General features: G+C 41.2%; 2 protein-coding genes across 6 annotated transcripts in view; one reads left to right on the top strand and one right to left on the bottom strand.

Annotated features, from left to right (window-relative positions):
• Window positions 1–743: 743 nt before the first annotated feature.
• On the bottom strand, window positions 744–10,810 carry TPMT (thiopurine S-methyltransferase). 4 transcript variants are annotated; one of them, XM_030943602.1, is made up of 9 exons: window positions 10,697–10,810; window positions 10,097–10,257; window positions 9,224–9,316; window positions 8,030–8,162; window positions 7,481–7,533; window positions 3,508–3,582; window positions 2,711–2,796; window positions 1,626–1,670; window positions 744–864 (listed from the first exon to the last, which is right to left on the bottom strand). In XM_030943602.1, exons 2-9 carry the CDS (start codon window positions 10,234–10,236, stop codon window positions 749–751), a joined length of 741 nt encoding a protein of 246 aa, XP_030799462.1. In that variant the 5' UTR covers window positions 10,237–10,257; window positions 10,697–10,810; the 3' UTR covers window positions 744–748. The 4 variants fall into 4 exon arrangements, with proteins under 4 accessions (XP_030799462.1, XP_030799463.1, XP_030799461.1 ...); XM_030943603.1 differs by lacking the exon at window positions 10,697–10,810 and adding an exon at window positions 10,530–10,689; XM_030943601.1 differs by lacking the exon at window positions 10,697–10,810 and adding an exon at window positions 10,385–10,518.
• KDM1B (lysine demethylase 1B) overlaps window positions 10,781–18,350 on the top strand; it is a 25,987-nt gene continuing 18,417 nt past the window's right edge. The window contains exons 1-7 of one of the 2 annotated variants that reach the window (XM_030943599.1): window positions 10,781–10,865; window positions 11,045–11,111; window positions 13,642–13,744; window positions 14,592–14,716; window positions 16,539–16,628; window positions 17,413–17,524; window positions 18,218–18,334. In XM_030943599.1, coding sequence (XP_030799459.1) covers window positions 13,655–13,744; window positions 14,592–14,716; window positions 16,539–16,628; window positions 17,413–17,524; window positions 18,218–18,334 — 534 coding nt within the window. In that variant the 5' untranslated portion in view covers window positions 10,781–10,865; window positions 11,045–11,111; window positions 13,642–13,654. The remainder of the gene's footprint in view (window positions 10,866–11,044; window positions 11,112–13,641; window positions 13,745–14,591; window positions 14,717–16,538; window positions 16,629–17,412; window positions 17,525–18,217; window positions 18,335–18,350) is intronic. The other variant, XM_030943600.1, reaches the window with a different exon arrangement.

The raw sequence follows: 18,350 nt of genomic DNA, 5'->3' as shown, positions 1-18,350 counted from the left end.
TGAGTTTCCTAGGTCCTCCTTCTTGCACTTTTTCAAGACTGGAGCGACATTGGTTTTCCTCCAAAAAAGGAAAAGGGGAGGTCCTCAGGCACCCCTCCCATATTCCATGACCTTTCAGATATGATGGAGAATGGCTTAGCAATAACATCAGGTGCTCTCAGGACATTTCCCACCCATTCCTCCCCGTCATCCATCTACTTCCCTCCAGCCTTGCTTGCTGGATGGTAATTTCCTCTTGGCAGCTGCTGCCTTGCCTTGCCTGCTCACTGACGGCTCTTCACTTAACATATATTCACAGGGATGGAGAGAACCAACTTGCAGCAGCTTCCCACCTCTCTGCCCAGCCTGGTGCATGGCCAGTGCCCCATAAAATGGTGTTTGAACTGCAGCTGCCACACTGCCAGGGCTGCCAGCTGACGAGGCCGAGTTGCCTCGTCAGAATGCAAAATGCAGAATGCCAGGCAGACAGAGTCGACCAGCAATGGCTGAAAAGGAATAGGAACATTTCTCTCTCACAGCTCTCATGATTTGAACTGATATGGAAGAAAAAGGTACGCTTTGGTAATGGCTGTTTGTGCATGGAGTTTAAGAAAAGCTGTTCACAACTCAAGGTAGTAAAGGCAGCTGTGTAGGAGAGCTGACTTGGTGAGCAAAATGGACAAAACCCCTGCTTTAAGAATGCCTCATTTTAAAATGAGAGATACAAGAATAAGCAAGGTGTGAAGCAAGTTATTTTAACAAATTTTAATCAAGCTACAAACTTTAGTAGATATAGCACCTCCAGAAAATAATCTAGTCCCCATTGTCTGTGCCTCTCTGAGAAGTCATCAACTTTTTCAAGACACCTAATTTCACAGCAGTTGCCTGAAGAGGAGGTAAAGATAACAAATTAGTGAATGATTAGTCAATGAAAAATGCAAATTGTCCACAAAAAAAAAATCTTAGCCACAGATTTACCCACAGAGCCTAACACAGTGCACTGGGGGGAATTGCTCTCTTATGTACTGGGATGCAACTGTCTATGCCAATGACTCACTCCACACAACCACTTCCAGAGTCTCAGAAAGTTGTAAATTTAAAACTGAGATATTACAGCACACCAGGAGGAACTTCTAAAATTAAATTCCTGACATAGCTCCAAATTTCATTATTTTGATGGATTTGAGTTGTACATTTTTAGCATTTTCTTTGAGTGCCATGTTACTGTCCTTCTTTGTCACAAAAGTACAGTAGAAACTGTAGCACGTGTAGGGCTGTATTAAAACCAGGGCAACTGGTTGATGAGGTGCAGGCAAAGACAAAATGGTCAAACAGAACTCTAAGACTGCAGCTACAGGATTACTGAATGCAGTATGAATCCTGGGAGAATAAAAAAGGTACCAAAGGGAGACAAGAAACTGTTTGTCTCTTGGGTTTTCTTCATATCTTTTGAAGAACTGAGAATTTTCCATGCCAGCAAAATCCCTGTGGCTAAATGGTATTTATTTTTCCTAGTATTTTTCCATTACTCTAGCCTTTAGATAAGAAGCAAATGACTGTATCATTCATAGGGCAAGGTAAAGGCATTTAAACATCTTTATGTGTTTTTGAAAAAATTCCTAAGGGTTAAGTGAAATTTTACTCACCAAACAAACTTTTAATTTCGGATTCAGGAACATAAAATGGTGGGCCTGAAAAAAAATGGTGAAGCTAATCAGAGAGGAGACATAGGAAGAAGACAAAATTTATACTGCAGTAGGAGAAACAAGCCCTTCACTCACAGCATCTGCCCTGTAATGGGGCCCCAGGATGTAGCACCATCAGCAGGAAACAGAAAACATGTCCAGGAGCTTGTGGCACCTTGGGAGGCCAGACAGCTTCAGGTGTTGCTGCTGCTTCATCTGCAGCTGCAGCAGGGAATCATGAATGTGACAGGGATATGAGCACTCTCAGTGTGCTGTGTGAATCCAGCCTACAATCACTTTATATTACAGTGGCATGACTAAGGCTAAGAGCTGAACATTGTCAGAGGAAAAGCAATGAATTAAACTGTTCTTGCTTGTGATAGCAAGACCTATTTTGGGGGGGAAATTATGCTGAAGGGCCCAAAAGCAGAAAAGGATCTCTTTCTTTTGTGAGTTAATATCAACTAAAAAATCTCCCACTTAGGTACATAATACAAAAACTATAAAAGGAGAAATACCTTATGATTTTACAGAATTTCACCTCTTCCAAGTACATTCAGAGCGTGGTAGTGGCTGAGAGAGAGGCACAAGATGGGCAACACAATGGGTTGCAAATACCGGATAAACAGCATGAAGCTGATGTTCTTGGGAGTGTTTCAAGCTCCCAAGGCTAGACAGGATGTTAATAAATGCTCTGACTTCCATCTTCATTGTAGCAGCCACATTTACAGTTTCATTTCATTGTTAATATACCACGAGTGTCCTCAACTTACCTTTAGCATGTCTGAATGCTAGAGAAAACACAAATTTAGTCCCAAGCTTGGTCAATATCTAAACTTTTTAACCCACAGTTATACACAGTCATACTGGGGTCACAAGCTAACAAAGCTATGCAGATAAAAATCTAACCAGCTAACAAAGCTATGCAGATAAAAATCTTGGGGAAGATACTAATGCATCTACAATTTAATACATCTACATCTAATACATCTTTATACAATTTGTATTAGAGCAAAATCACAACGTGAGCAGTACTAAGTTCTCACCTTTGTGTTTGTTTGGATCATATGAAACTGTAACAAGGAGATATGAAGAATTTTTCTCCACTAGGCTGATCATCAAACTGGCATAGCTAAAAGGAAAAAATTATAATTTATTATTTTTGTAAAGCACTCAAGCATAGCTTTCAAAATATTCAAAAAAATGCATTTCTATGCAGACAGAATTTGAACTGAACTGCACAGAGACTAACCAAAACTTAGTTTAAATTTCAGGAGCATAAAATTCATGCCACACGTGAGAAACATAAAATAAAAGTTGTATTTATTCCCCATAAACAAGCATTTATCTTTTTTTGCACATTCAACTCAAGATTCATAGACAAAGTATTCATATGCCACAGTCCAGAATACAGTACACAGTACAGTCCTTATCTTTTAAAATTATTGTGAATTGAAGATTCTGTATCTAATTAAAAAATCCCGAGAGCAGGTTCAAACTAAATTTGGGCTGGCTATAGGCAAGAACAAAAATTTGTAATCAAGGAGAGTGAGGAGGAAAGGAACAAAGACGGAAGAAGTAGACGTGGTGAAAAGGAAATAATAGAATTCAGATGAGCCTTGCAGCCCTGCTTCTGCTGGGTTGCAACAAACCACATATTTTCCTACCAAGAGGCAGGGTGGCTTCCTGAAGGAAGAATAAAGCACTCTGCAGATGCTTGTGGTAGAGAAGAGCTTGTGTAGGTTTATCCTTTAAATGAAAAACGACTCATTAACAAGTCACAGGATCAAAAACTTGTCACTGATACATCAGAGAAAAGGCAGTAACAATGCAATTTACTCACCGTTGTCTGTCACATGGATTCACGGCTACAAGAGCTCCTCTGTCCCAAACCCCATCAAACTTGCCAACTATTGAGCTATAAGGAGATAAGGAAAAGGCTTAAAAATAGTAAAAAGGGACCTTCATCTTCTTTCAGACACTTTTGTGAGGTCACAAAGATCCTGCAGCTAGTGATTTCCCATCACCTTTCTGTTACAGTGAAGCATTTTTATAATCCAAACCAACAGGATTTGGAACTCAAGAAACCCTCCTGGTTCTTTGTCCTGCTGCAATAGCAAAGAGGTGTGGGAATTGGTCAGTGCTTCCCCATCTTTAGGGACTGATGAGACATGGCAGGGAGGAAGGAGTGTACTTTTAACACATTTGGGCTACAAGTCTGGGTGTCCAGTAACCACATCCTTTACTGTCTAACATTCACTCAGCACATCAACAGTTCTTGACCGTGCATGATTTCATATGCAGGCTAAGGAAGCTGCCTTGTTGCTTTACTATCATTGACTCAGCACATTCTCAGTTGCTTTACTACCATTGACTCAGTAACTTTAGACACCTAAATCCCCAGCTACGTGCCCAGGACAGCTTCAGCTTACAATTTGTTTAATGCTAGAAAAGCTAAGTTACACTGCTGCTTGCCTAAGTGCAACTCTGCTGCAGACACTAGTTTTGTTCCTGGATATGCTGGCAGATGGCTTCAGCAGCCACCCAAAGCCTGCCAGTGAGCAAGACTATCAAGAAATGCCTTTATTAATGGATGGTAAGAGCAGCCAGAGCAACACAAAAGAATATCTGGGGATAAGAAAGAGCCTTGTTTTTGGTAATTATTAAAATAGGAGTAAGACAGTATGGTAGTAATTAAGTAAATTGCGTAATTTTAAAGAAAGTTTGAATAAGTTTACTTAGAAAAATGTGGTATGGAATTGTGCAATACTCTTCTGCCTACCGGGCAGGTGTCAGAGTCCAATTGCATCACCTCTGTCTTCATTTCTGTACAGGTTTTGGCTAGGGTAGAGTTACCTTTCTTCATAGTGGCTTGCATGGGGCTGTGTTGGTGGATTTGGGCTTGAAATCATGTTGATAACACACTGATGAGTTAGTTACTGCAGAGCAGCACTTACACAGCACCAACTCATTTTCTGCTCCTCACGCCCTGACACCAGTGAGTAGGCTGGAGAGTACATGAATGAACAAGACACTGGGTGGGGACACAGCAAGCACAGCTGACCCCAGCTGAGCAAAGGAATATTCCAGACCATCTGGTTCCGCTCTCAGCAATAAAACTGGGTGGGGGGTTGGTGGATGGGGGCACTACTTGGCTGCTGGCTAGGCATCAGTTGCTTGGTTGGTGGTGGGCAACTGCTTTCATTTGCACCACTTGTTTTTCGTGGTTTTTATTTTCCTCTCTCTTTGGTTGTTCTTTGTTGTGTATTTTTTTTCTTACAACTTTTTGAAATTTATTTTTAATTATTAAACTCCACACACATTTCTTTCTTACTTTTACCCTTTTGATTGTTCCCCACCATCTCATGATGGGGGAGAGAGCAAGCAGCTGTGTGGTGCTTAGTTCCACCACCTTAGCCAGAGTTAAACCATGAGAACTTCTCTCTCACCGCTGCTATTTTCACTGCAATGGCATTGCTAAGTCTCTGGCATGTAACCTACAAGCTGATCTTGTATTTCCCACTCTACTGTGATGAGACATGATAACACTTTCAAGTGCTGACTTCTTTTAAAGTTCTCCAAGTCTAAGCATCTAATTTAAATAACCAGCCTTGTAACTGAAAGGAGATTTTTAAAGAGATAGTTAAAAAAGCAATGGACGTTCAGGGCACAAAGGAGAGTTTAGTGGGGCAAGTGACAAATGTGATCTTCTGAAGCTTGGAGGCAGTTCTCCTCTCTGCATAGCTGAGTCTGCTGGGTGACCTCATGCAAGCCACTGAGGTTTTCTGCACTTGATTTTTCTTTCAAACTTTATTCTGGTCTAACTGGAATGGCAGCAGTGGCTCCAAACATGCATTTCATGTACTTTACTCCGAAGCTATTTCATCAAGGCCTACAGACATCCCGGGCTGCAGGCAGGCTCATGCTGTGGCCTTGTCTCAGTCCTGGTCTCCTGGCTGCCCAGATCTCAGGACCTGCTGAGTGTCTGGGTGCTCCTTGTCCCTCTGCACATCCAATTTCCTTCACAACACAATGAAGCCATGAGGAAAAGGTCAAAAAAGGCACACAGCTGTCTTTCATACTGATGCAGATTCAGGATGAAGCTAAGGTATGAGGAAGCACTTTCACTGTAACACAGTGCTATGTGTTTATACGGCGTTCAGCATGGGTTAGGGACTACTACATCTAACAAAATTTAACATGGAAATCAGAAATTCACATATCTGCAGAAAACCCAGTGGATTTAAGAAGAAACTTGTGAATTTCTATCTCTGTATATGTTTAGTAGTTTCAGTTAATGCAATTTTTGATTTTCTTTTGAAGTCTTGCAGACAAAATTGTATTAGGAGGTAGAGTGATTGTGTAATGTAACTGTTTTACATATGTCCCAGAATTCCCAGAAAGAGCAGTAATTCCTGTTACTCTTTAACTAGCAAGAGTCTTTGAAACGTCCCATTCCGACAAAGGTCAGGAGCACATCTGAGTTTTCTTCTAATGAATGCTAGGCTAATGGAGATGAAAGGAACCTGTTAGTAGGCCAGCCTCAGCAAGAGAGAATGAATTTTAATTTCCATAATTACTGTGTAATTAACCAAATTGTCTGCGCACAGAAACTAGAAGTGCATGTGCATTTTTCTAGTCACAGGTATCTGCTGACTGATGTTGGGAATACAGTTCATTCTGCATCCAGAACGTCTATCTACCAATTTATTTTGTGACAAACTATGGACTGGATCCAGTGATATGCACTGAAATTGTCACTAATTACCTACTTTAGTTTATTTCAAAGGGTTATTACACCATGTTGTGATAGAAGTTACAAGTTTCACCACACTACTTGCTACAAAACTTATGACTGAATTTTTAAAAAATTTCTGAGAAGCTTAAGCAATCCTTGGGCAACTTGTCAACTCACAGCAAGAAAGATTTAAAGGGATCTACAGTGCAGCAAGTAACTACACTGGAGGGAAAAGGTGGGTAAGAAACCAGGCAGTATCTACAAGGTCACGTTCATACACACCCCATCTGTTCAACACTTTGCAAGACTAGTTACATACATAGACCAGTCAAACCAACTGGAGTCAGCTGCAGCAGCAGAAGTCTCAGTCATGGATCTGCTATCTGAAAGACTCTGGACTCTAGTAACAAATAGTTTTTTTTCCAGTATTTTGGCAGATTGTAAAAAAAAGAGATCATATAGTAAACACTGTGTTCTGTTGTCCTGAGCTACCTATTGTGCCTGTATATACTAGTTCTGGAAAGCCCATCAAAGTAAAGGTTAAGACTTTACCTCCTCCCTACTGAAGAGACATGGGACAAAATTCTTGTGCCTGACAGTTGTTTGCAAGAAGAGCAAACAACACAAAAAACCCTCTTATAATCTAGGGAAAAAATCGCATCTGAGTAAGAACTGCAAGAAGAGGGAACTATTGTGCTAAGACACCTGTGGATATATTCTCTTTATTAAGTTACTCTGAGTAAGGGATTGTGCTTAAGTTTTGCTTCATAGAATTCATCAGTAATATTAAAGATAATTTGGTTTTACTGTAAAAGCAAAAATGTTTTTTTGATAACTTTCACAGAATGGCTTGGAATAAGAAGCCCATTTAAAGACAATTAGTTGTCATCCTTAATAATTAACAATGGAATTAGACTTTTGTTGGAGATTGGCCATTCAAATTTCTCATACAAATTAATGTGAGTTTGCTTAAGAGGACCTGACAAATCTTTGCTTGATTCAAATAAAATAATAGTATAGGACAGTATTAATACATATTTGATTATGGAGAATTGTAAAATACTATGAGTATTCCTACCTGGACAAATCATAAATACTGCAGCAGTAGAGGGAAATGTTGCCAGAGGTACTCTACAATAAAAGCAAAGGAAAAAATCTTTGTCAGCTAACTATCTTTAAATACGCACTCATAAGTATATATTTATATTTCACATCTTAAAATATACCCATACACTATTAAAAATGAAAGTTTTAAAATACATTTATGTGCGATGGGGAAAAACACAGAAATATTTTTAGTTTTAGATTACTGAGGTAACTCTTCTGATCCCCTCCAGAGAAGTTCTAATCTACCAAGGCATGCAACTTTTATCAATCTATCAAGGCATGCCTCTAGTGTTAAAATACATTCCTTCTACATTCAGGTGCTTCACTGTTACAAGAAGGCCAAAGTAGCAAGTTTAGAAGAATAACTTCTCAGTCCAAAAATACAACTCAGAGCTTCCTTTTAGACTTCTTCAGGAGAGGTGAATGATTACCAGTAAAATAGATGCATAAAAGCAGAATGACTCGTTTACTCAGTTATGCCAGAATTACACAATAAACCACACCAGATCATTTGACATACCTGGAACATTTTTGCTCCTGAAATCTCAGGGACTGGCTCCTCACAATAAGGCAGACTGTGTTCTGAAAAAAATTCCTTCACTGCTTGCTCACTGATTTCCACACCAACAATGCTGTGCCCCATGTCTGCCAGCCTGCACACAAGAGAGAGAAGGCCCAGGTTTACATTGGGCCCACAGGCTGGGCAAAATGCACATCTCCCATTCATCATTTATTCATTAGGGAAAGCCTAGTTTTAGGATGCCCTGATATGCCTAATTCTGATTTTCTGAAGTGCTCACATTATATTGTACACCTCCCTTCCATGATCTGAGCTTAAATTAGCACCACTCAGCATACAGTTGACGAGGACTTACATGCTTTATTTAGATTTAATGAATTATTAATTTATTCCTACTAACTCAATGAAAACAGAGGTGAGCACAGTGAGACACTGTCCATTTCAGAAAGGTGCTGTGCTCTGAACTGAGGTGACTGAGGCACAGTGTCCACCCAGCTGCCTCTGTGGCTTGGCAGGAACGGGCAGCAAAGGAGGCGCAGTAACCTCGGCGCTGCTGCAGCTCAGCAAAACACCAACGTGTGTCAGAGCCCACAATCAGCCTAGGGAGCAGGTACTGTGATAAAACCTGATAGCTGGATTACTTGAAGATGCAGTGCAGGTTTTAGCTTGTGCTTCCTCCCTCCAAGAAAAAGTACTGGCTTATATAGGCCCTAATTTTAAATACAACCCTCCCTCCCCATGCCCCCCCCAAAAAAAAAAAAAAGGAAAAGTAAACATGAATTATAAAAAAAAAGAAGAAGTTACATTTAGCCCAAATCACTTAAATTTCCAGAGTGGCATGCCACATGGTCTCTTGAAAATGTTGTCTGACACAACTGATCTCATTGTGGGTAATTTAAGCTGGCACTGCTACAGAAAGCAGCACTGGCAAGGGCATAGATTCAGTCACTCTGTCCATCTGATTTCAGCATTTTCCAAGCTGAAATCAGTAGGACTTTCAGATCAGACCTTATCCATTCAATTTAATGCTACTATATAGAACACCAGTTTCCTCCTCCCTTCAGCTTCCAGTGATACTGCTTTCCTAGCAGTGGAAATGTGGCACATTTCCACTGGCCAGTACAAGGTTGGGAATTCCCCCTCCCTCCCTCCCCACATCAAGTAAGATTTTTGCTCTTATTAGCTGTGTTTTACCATTTCATCTCTACTGCTTTACCACAAAGTGGGAAAAATATCCTCAGTCCACTCCTGCCATTTAGAAGAACATCCAGATACTTTTGGAGGAGCCTGCAGAAGAACAGACACGTTTTACTTAACTCTATGAGTATTTGTGCTGGCACATGAAAAGCCAAGTGCTACGCACTATGCCAGGTAGCATGAAAACTCCACAATGGCACAGATGTTATTAGCTCAACCTGCTTCATGCCATTAGAAATAAAAACCTAAAATAAAAGCATTCACCTTCCACTTACACAGCAAGAAAGTCAATTTCATGTAATTCAGAAATCAACACATTTCTGTTTGTTCTATTTTCTGTTTGCCTTTGCAACTAAACAGTCCAACCAACCCACCTCTAAGTATGTCATAACAGAGATTTTAAACAGAAAGATTATGAAACTTCTGCATCAAGCAAATCACTTTTACAGGTCTTGAAAGACTATATAATCAGGCTTGTTCTTTTAAGTCCTTGTCTTTTACTGCATGCTAGTTGCTCTGATGTCCTCTGCACATAGTTTCAAGGCCCAGTTTCACATGAACAAAGCATCTCCATTAGAAAATTTAAGATTTTCTAGCCAAACTGTCCAAGCTCTAAGGTTTAAAACCTGATTCAAGAGTAAAAGCTTTAAATTCATTTCAATACTTTCTTTTATCTGTCCTTTGACAAATGTAGGTCACAAAAATATCTATATTAATTTTTATTTCAAAAACCAAAATTAACGTGCCCATGTAAGATAATTTGCTTTTTGCAAATGTTCCATTTTCAATTAAGAGTTTCTCGAATGAGCCAAGCCAGTCATCTCATGGCATTACTTAAAACAGCTTAGGCAGAAAAGTGAAGTCACGTACGGATGCCCTTCTTCCTTGTGAAACCCGATGTTACCCATTTCCCATTTTTCTAGCCATTCCTCCTCTGTCACCACTCTGTCTTTCTGAGACCCAACATCAGAAGCTTCCAGGAGCCCGGATGCATCCGCTGAGTGGTCCATGTCTCCAGGGAGTGCTCGTAGCTGTGAAAAAAGAGAGAAGAATTACCCCCACCCAATGCATAGTTTGGAACTGGCCCTTACTTCCTCGAAACAAACAAAAATTTAGTAGAACTCAAGAGATCACCGTTTGGTGACAGTCGCAGTATACCGAAAGCGACACAGCCATCAGCACACTCTTGGCTCCCGATAAACTCGGCCAGACCCCGTTTCCCGGGGCGGCTGAACGGGCCCGCCCAGCACTGCGGGTCCGCCGGTGGCTTCCCTTTTCGCACCCATCGAGCAGCCCCCCCTACCCCGGTAACGAAGGAGGGAGATGCCGACACTTCTGTCCCGTGAAACCCGCGGGCAGAAGGCGGGGGCGGGCGGCTGCTGGGGCCGGGGGACCCGCGGGGTGACCCGTGGTGGCTCAGCGCCGCCGCACCGCTCGGTCCCCCCGCCCGGGCCGCGGCAGCCGCGGTACCTGCACGGCCGCGGATCCCGTGAGGGCGGTGGGGCCGGGGCGGTGCCTCCCCGCCCTCCCCCTCGCTACGCACCGCGGAGAGCGGAAGCAGCGGCAGGAGGAGGCGGGCTGAGGGTGCACGGCACCGGGGAGGAGGAGGATGGCGGTGGGGATGGCGGCGGCGGCGGTGGTGTGACTCCCTCCCTCAGCTGCAGCGCCCACCGCGGGGCTGCTTGTTCCTCGCCGGGGTGGCGGGGCAGGTGCCAGCGCTGCCCCTGTCCTCACCTCCCCGCTTCACTCTTCCTTCCCCCGTCTCTTTCTCACTCCCTCCCTTCCTTCCCCCTTCTCCACCCTTTTTCCCCGTTGCAGCTCTAGCAGGAGGCGGCGCGGACACGCGTGAATGTGGTCTCCGGCCCCCGAGTGACCCGGCCCCGAGGTGAGTGCCAGGCGCCTGCCCCGCCGGCGGCATCGCCCCCGCCCAGATCCGGGGCAGCCCAGCCGCGGGGGCTTTTCTGCCCGGGGCTGCCCCTCGGGACCTCCGCCCGGCTCCGGGGCAGCCCAGCCGCGGGGGCTCCCCTGCCCGGGGTGCCCCTCGGGACCCCCGCCCTCCCTCCCGCCGCCAGCTGTCACAGCCGCGGCCCGGGGCGGGCGCTGTCAGCCGGGCGCCGCCGCTCGACTCGTGCTGAGTTTTAGAGGTGCACTCGCCGTGTTAATCAGGTTGCTCTCGCTTCCTCCCCGTCTCTGACAGTGTGTGTCTGTGTGTTTTCTTTTCTTAATTTTTTTTTCTCTTCCCCAATGACAAACTGGCTGCCAACTGTGCGGGTAAACCCCACAAAGCTTTCCGATATAGGCCACGCATTACAGACGGATGAAACGTTATTGAATGTGACATTCACACATTATGCATCCCTCTCCTTTTAAAGGGCTTATTTTCTCAGCCAGTAAGATGTCTATAGGACAGGATGCAAAGTCATGTAAAGCTTCGTAGAGTAAGCCATGTTTGTTTGTTCTGTAAAAATTTGTGGTTTTTTGGGAGGGTGTTTTTTGGTTTGTCAGGGGAAGTGAGCACAAAGTATCATACACCTGGTCTTTTTCTCCCTTTCTCCCCACCTCCCTCTTACCCCTATTGAAGGGGTAATAGCAAAAATATGCCTGCAATTCTGTACAACTGACCTCTGCCTTTCAAAACGGGCAGCCTCTCTGAATCTGAAATATTTTTACCAAACTTCCTAGTGATTGACACTTTCTCTACTCCCCACATACATAATGCAAAATTCACATGTTCTTTTACCTTCTTGGATAAAAGGGCCCCACAGCAGCAGCAGACTGTGATCACCTGATGGTCACCAAAATGAGTCACCTGGTGCCTTGCTCGGCACTCCTTGCTCGGTTGGAAGCCTCTGACTGTAAGGACCATGGCCTGTCAGAATGATTATTTACCATCAGAAGACTAGGGGACACAGAGAAATACTCTTGTGCCACTGATACATAAAGAAAGCTCTAGAGGGGAAAAGCCACCATTTTCTGGGTGCAGTTTAGGGAAATCTCATGTAAATGAAAGTGGTTGGGTTTTTTTGCTCTCCAACCTCATCCACCCCCGTACAGTGGTAAGTTACAGTGAAGTGATGATAATTTTTTTTTTTTTTGTCAGAGATCAACAGAGATTGACTTAGTAACCTTTTTCCTACCTCTGGCTAGTTGTAATTGGAGGCGATACATACAAGAAACAAAGTTTAATTTTGTATTGGGTTGTTTGAACGAATTTTTCTCATGTGTGGATATCCTCATGTGATTTGTCTTCCTCTCAGAAATAATTTCTCCTATCTTGAAAGGAGAATGAAGCACCAGTTTACTTGACTTGAATCAGCTTAATATAAAATTTTGTAAAAATTCCCACTCTACTCCTGTTACCTTGACTTTTAATGGAATTTCTGAACAAAGATACTGCTGCCTTGTCCATCACTGACAGGTTGAATAAGGAAGTTGCATCCTGAAACAGGGAGAATTGAGAAGCCTCATATATATATATATATATATATTAAAAAACCCTCCCAAAAACATAATTACAAACTGATCCCTATTACAACAAAATAACATTCATGATGCAGTGCTGTAGTACAAGGGGTTAATTTCCACTTCTTTTCTGTATGTTGTAGAGCACTCTTTAGATTTACTTCTTCCTCTAGGCTGTCTTTGTGCTTTACTCCCTGTGAAAAGAATGCCTTTGATTTTAAATACGCTTTCATATTTCTGTATCATACTTTCTCACACTCTGTGGTTTGCAGTTTGTGTGGTTAACTGTGGTCCATTCTGTGCTCCTACCAATGCAGTCAAAGACAGCTACAGAGCGCTCTCATGCCATAAATATTTTATTTTGTCCTGTAGAATACTTAACAACAAACTTTGTAATATTCCAATCACACATGCAATATAATGGCAGTCCAGACTTCAAATTCTGATCTCTTTTCATAGGAGGCTGTGCAAGTCTTGGAACTGGTTGCTCATCTGGTATTAAACGTCTCTTCAGTACTCTGTTTGGAAAAGTGCTTTACAGTGCAAATCTCTTGCTGCCAATAAATCAGTAGTTAGCAGCATGAGTGTTACTCTGAGTGGTATTTGAATGCTTGCATCAGCATTGAGCTGCTGTCTGTTCACTTTGTCAACTCAAATTCCAGTCCAGATCTTCACGTAATGCAAATCAGATTATTGAAATCCAGGATATGCTGATCTGGAACAGCCTGTCAAGAGGTACTCAGGGATCTAATCTTAACGACGAATTTAGTTTAAAATAGTAGTATTGTTCCTTTCCCCTAATGCCTCATTCCCATTTTCCTCTCGATTTAACAGTCAAGCTGAACAGATTCTTACCTAGGTAACTCTGTGAAAAGTAGTATTGTGAGTGGCTGTGATTAGCTCTGCAAAGTCAAGCAATTTAAATTAATTAACTATTGACTACCTTTTTTCAGGTCTAACAATACAATGTCAACGGGAAGGGTACGAACGAAAAAAAAGGCATGTTCTTCAGATCAGTCTCCAGACAGCCTTCCCGTGAGGAGTTCTGGAAGACAGGTATTTATAATAATTTAAAAATACATGACTTTGTACTTTGCTTTTTTTTATTTTCTGTTGACATTTGTAAAAAAAGTGGGTAAGTAAGGTCTTGGACTACTTATCCAGAGAGAAGGAGAATGAGTTAGTTCTGTGAATAGGCAGGTCATTTTGCAAACAATATTCAGACAATATAAATACTCTATATAACCTGTAAGTACTTAATGTGTTAAAAATACAATCACAGATTTCTGTACAGTCAGACAAAGCTGTCTGCCCATCCAGAGAGCTAAAACAACATAATACACAGTACCTTTGGAGCCCAGAAGAGACATTTGGTATACAGTTTTGTATCCAAAAAAATGCCTGTATCCAAAAAAGCCTACCCTAATATTTTATTTGAGGCACAGATAGGATTGCCACTTGTAATTAATACCGGTAAGTATTTTAAAAGAGGAGATTTTCTGAAGGAGAAATAAAATGAATGCATGAGGCTTGACTCATTAACACATGATGGAGCTTAAAATACTATTTAAACTGTAAGCTTTGCTTATAATTTCTTCAGTGCCATCAATTAGACCATGGCAAGAAATTTTTAGATATAAATGATATTTCCAGTCTTACTGTGGGCTTGGAGGGGTTTTTTGGTCGGTTTTTTGTTTGTTTTTTTTTTTTTTTTCAGTGGAAAAATCTGACCTAATTTGACAGCTGTTTCATGCTGCAGCTAGTTCACAATGGCTGCAAAGATTTTCATTAGGATTGTTTTAACCACGGGATGCCACTCACAAGCTGCAAAACCGTCTGAATGCTGCTTTGTAGAAGATGCATTTGTGTCATTTATGGTCAGATTCCAGCTATTCTTTATTAGGTGAAGAAGAAAGCAGCTGAAGCAGCAGATGATGATGATGAAGCATCAGAGAAGAAATATAGAAAGTGTGAAAAAGCTGGATGCACCGCAACATGTCCCGTTTGCTTTGCCAGTGCAGCAGAAAGGTTTGTTACTTTTTATTTGCATTTTTCATAGACTTTCTAAACCTGCAGCTGAAGTTTAGGTTTCTAACTATATTCTGAAAAATTCCTTCATACCTAAATGTAGAGGGAGAATTGAAAGATAGTGCTAATAGGAGTCTTAAGGTGCCAGGAAAATGTCACAAGTTATTCCTGTTGTCCATAACTTTCTCCTGTGCAAGTTGCTAATTCAGATACAGACTATCTTTGGGATATACTTATTTATGTTATTAATGGTGTCCTCTGGAACACGTCTTGCTTCTGTGAAAGTGAGAGCATATTAATGTAATCTGAGAAAGCTGAACTTGCTTTCAAGATGGAAAATGAAACCATCATTTACTGTAGAAAGTCTTTAGCACTCCTTCACTGGAATGCTTTGCAGTCTGAGATGAGGTTCCAGCCTTGAAATTTTAGGTCATAGGAGAGATAGTCATACTTACCTGAACTCTTTGTTCTTTCTGCACTTTCACAAGTGCTTTTGCATTCTGACTTGGCGGTTTTGAAAGCATAATACTGGCAAGGTATACTTATAATAGGCAACATGTTAGACATCATTATGAAGCAGGCACACTGTAGTTATGTAGCACTCCTCCCACCCTGATAATTGAGACAAACTTTCCTTCTTTATAGCACTGAAAAATAAATAAAACTAACTATGTGTTTCATTTAGTTATATCCATGGATTGTTCTTTGGTGGCAGGAAGTCAATGTATTCTGGATGTTGTCATAGAGAAGCCAAGTGTTTTGGCAGTTCCCTGAGAGACTTGTCTGGGAAGTGAGCACCTGTGAGATCAGCATTGGTGATATTACAGTTTTTATTTAGGAAACAATACATACTGCTTACTCATCTTCTTGAATTGTTATTTTAATATTTTGATTTTCATCTTTCCCACCCCTCCCCCCAAGTACATACTTCCAACTTTATCTGTTTGAGATGAGCTCATTTCATGGCTGCTTGAGTCGATAGCTTAGGTCATTGCTTTTTACTTTGTGCATTTATCTTGAATAATTTCAGTGAGTTTAATGAGAGTATTCCAACTGGAGAACAATTGGTTTATCTGATGAATGTAATCTTTGTAATGGATATTTCTTTTTGAGACTGGTAAAGAACAAATGCTGAGAATGCATAACTGCTTCCTTAGGGTTTTGTCTCACTGGGTTAAAATCACAAGTTGTACATGACAAAAAATAGGGAACATCTGTTTTGTGTTCATCTGATTTGCCTTTATAGTTTTGTCAGTTGTTCTAGGGACAGAACATTGTAATGACTTATGAATCAATTGATCACATGTACAAGAAAAATGCTAATTTAAATGATCCCTTCCAACTCTGCACTAATATTGGAAGAAAATACAACAAAGTAAAGGAACTCTAAGTTCTTGTGGAGAGGAGCTTTGTCATCTTACACATTTCCAAAACGCTTAGTGTGTCACAGCACATATTCACTGTTTCATGTTCAGGAAATGCTTGCTTATAGGGTACTAAGGACAGGCTCAGTTGACCATTGTTAGAGGGAGGCTGCTAAAGCCAGACCAACTATAAAACTGCACATTGTGTACTCTTTGCCTCCCTTGCATCTGGTGTTGCTTAGTTTGGAAACTGGAAATGTTTGAGACAATTGGAATGACCTTATTGTTGTTTGTATGGCTGTAGTGCCATGTGTAACTCAGCCTTCATGAACGTAACATAAAGCCCTGGCTTGTTCTCTGAATATTGTGTTCCTCTTCTAGAACATGCTACTGTCAATAGAAAGATTTCTTTTTCCTAAATGTACTATAAAACTCTTTCTATGTCTCCTGCATTACAGATGTGCAAAAAATGGGTACACGTCTAGATGGTACCATCTGTCCTGTGGGGAACACTTCTGCAATGAATGTTTTGACCACTATTACCGAAGGTAGATTGACCAATTAAGGTTGTGTTCTTTCAGAGCTTATTAAAGTTTGGCAGCTGTTGAAACATCATGTACATAAACATAATGCAAAGATTGTTCCTCTGTGCTTGCTTTGGTTAGAGTGAGGCTTAGACATTGACAATAAAACTGTAGGTGTTGTATGGACTAATCAACTTCAACAGGGCAGCGTGAACAAAACTGGTTAGTTTAGGCAGGTTGGTTTGTGTATTTGCAGTTATTCTGAAGCTTTTGTCTTTTTTAAAAACAATGTCAGAGGATTTTAAATTATGAGAACAATTATGACTAAATGTGTTTTCCTTTATAAGTTCACTTTACACTGTGCATTCGGGAGACCTTGTCTCTCTAAAGCAGTACAATAAAAAGCAATTAGAAATTGGTTTAACTGTTGCAGTTCAGTGACCATGAAGACTCTTGTCGGGCTGACAGAGTGTTTTCAGCTCCAAGCTCCTTCCCATTTTAGTGGGAGTTACATCCAGCTCTGCCCAGGTTTTTGTGTGCTTATGTGCTCAGCAGTACCCATCACGCAGTCCAGGCCTTCGATACCAGGAATTGCACTCATAAGCAACTGGAAATAATGGTCAGGATGCAATTTGTTGCTGTCGTAAGAACCATGATTCTCTCCTTTCAACAGCAGAAATAGAGTGCTCTCTACATACTTCTTTCTCTGTCCTTATATAAAATGTTTACTTTTAGAGTAACTGCTATTGCTTGAAGCTAACTAGATATTCAATTTTCTGACTGCTTGCTGTTTTCTCTTTCTTCTTAGCCATAAAGATGGTTATGAGAAATACACTGCCTGGAAAAGGATTTGGACAAGCAATGGTAAAAGTGAGCCCAGTCCAAAAGCCTTTATGGCTGATCAACAGCTTCCTTACTGGGTAAGGTGAAAGGTGATTTATTTAATAGGAATGTGATGTTCTGATGTGTTTCTGATATTTTGCTGTTCAAGCAGCAGGTCAGCTGAGTTTTTGTGGGTTTTTTTCTCTAGTATTAGAGGATTGTGAAAAAGCTCAAGATAAAAAATCTCATCAGCTCCTCCACTGTTGGAGACTTCCTCCACACCCCACAAAGACCAATCTTCTGTTACTTTTCAGTGAAGCAGCAGCTGTGATTTTCAGGAAGAATAAGATTGGCAGGAAAAGTACGAGTGTGAAAGACATTGAAATCAGATTTTGTATTTCCCTGGTAAAAAGAGTGGAAGAAAGATGGGAATGGAAGGAAGTTTGGTAGTAGTGGTATTTGTTTGAGGTTTTTTTTTGTTTTTTCTTTAAGTGATGAAGAATATATTTTTGAAGTAATGCTTGCAAAGTCTACTGAAGACCATAGTAATGGGGAATTGAATTAATTTTGGCCTTGGGTTCTGTGCAGAAATTCAGTTTTGCAGAAACGGGTACAAGATTTCTGTAGATCAAACACTACTATGACCTGATGATTACACAAGAACATATCTAACAATTATATTTTACAACTTTCCCATGTCTGGCTTCTTTCTGATTGGTTATTTAAGTTGCATTAATCTTATCTCTAATCACAAGCAACAAGTAAAAACATGTTTGTTTTTTGACTTGTAGGTGCAGTGCACAAAACCAGAATGTGGTAAATGGCGTCAGCTGACAAAGGAAATCCAGCTGACACCACAAATAGCAAAAACCTACAGATGTGGTATGAAACTGAACAATTCCACCAAGGTACCATGCAACAGTT

The sequence above is a fragment of the Camarhynchus parvulus genome, chromosome 2, assembly GCF_901933205.1.
Source record: "Camarhynchus parvulus chromosome 2, STF_HiC, whole genome shotgun sequence".
NCBI classification, from domain to species: Eukaryota; Metazoa; Chordata; class Aves; order Passeriformes; family Thraupidae; genus Camarhynchus; species Camarhynchus parvulus.
The sequence above is the reverse complement of the archived record's forward strand: the minus strand, read 5'-3'. Positions and strand labels throughout refer to the sequence as shown.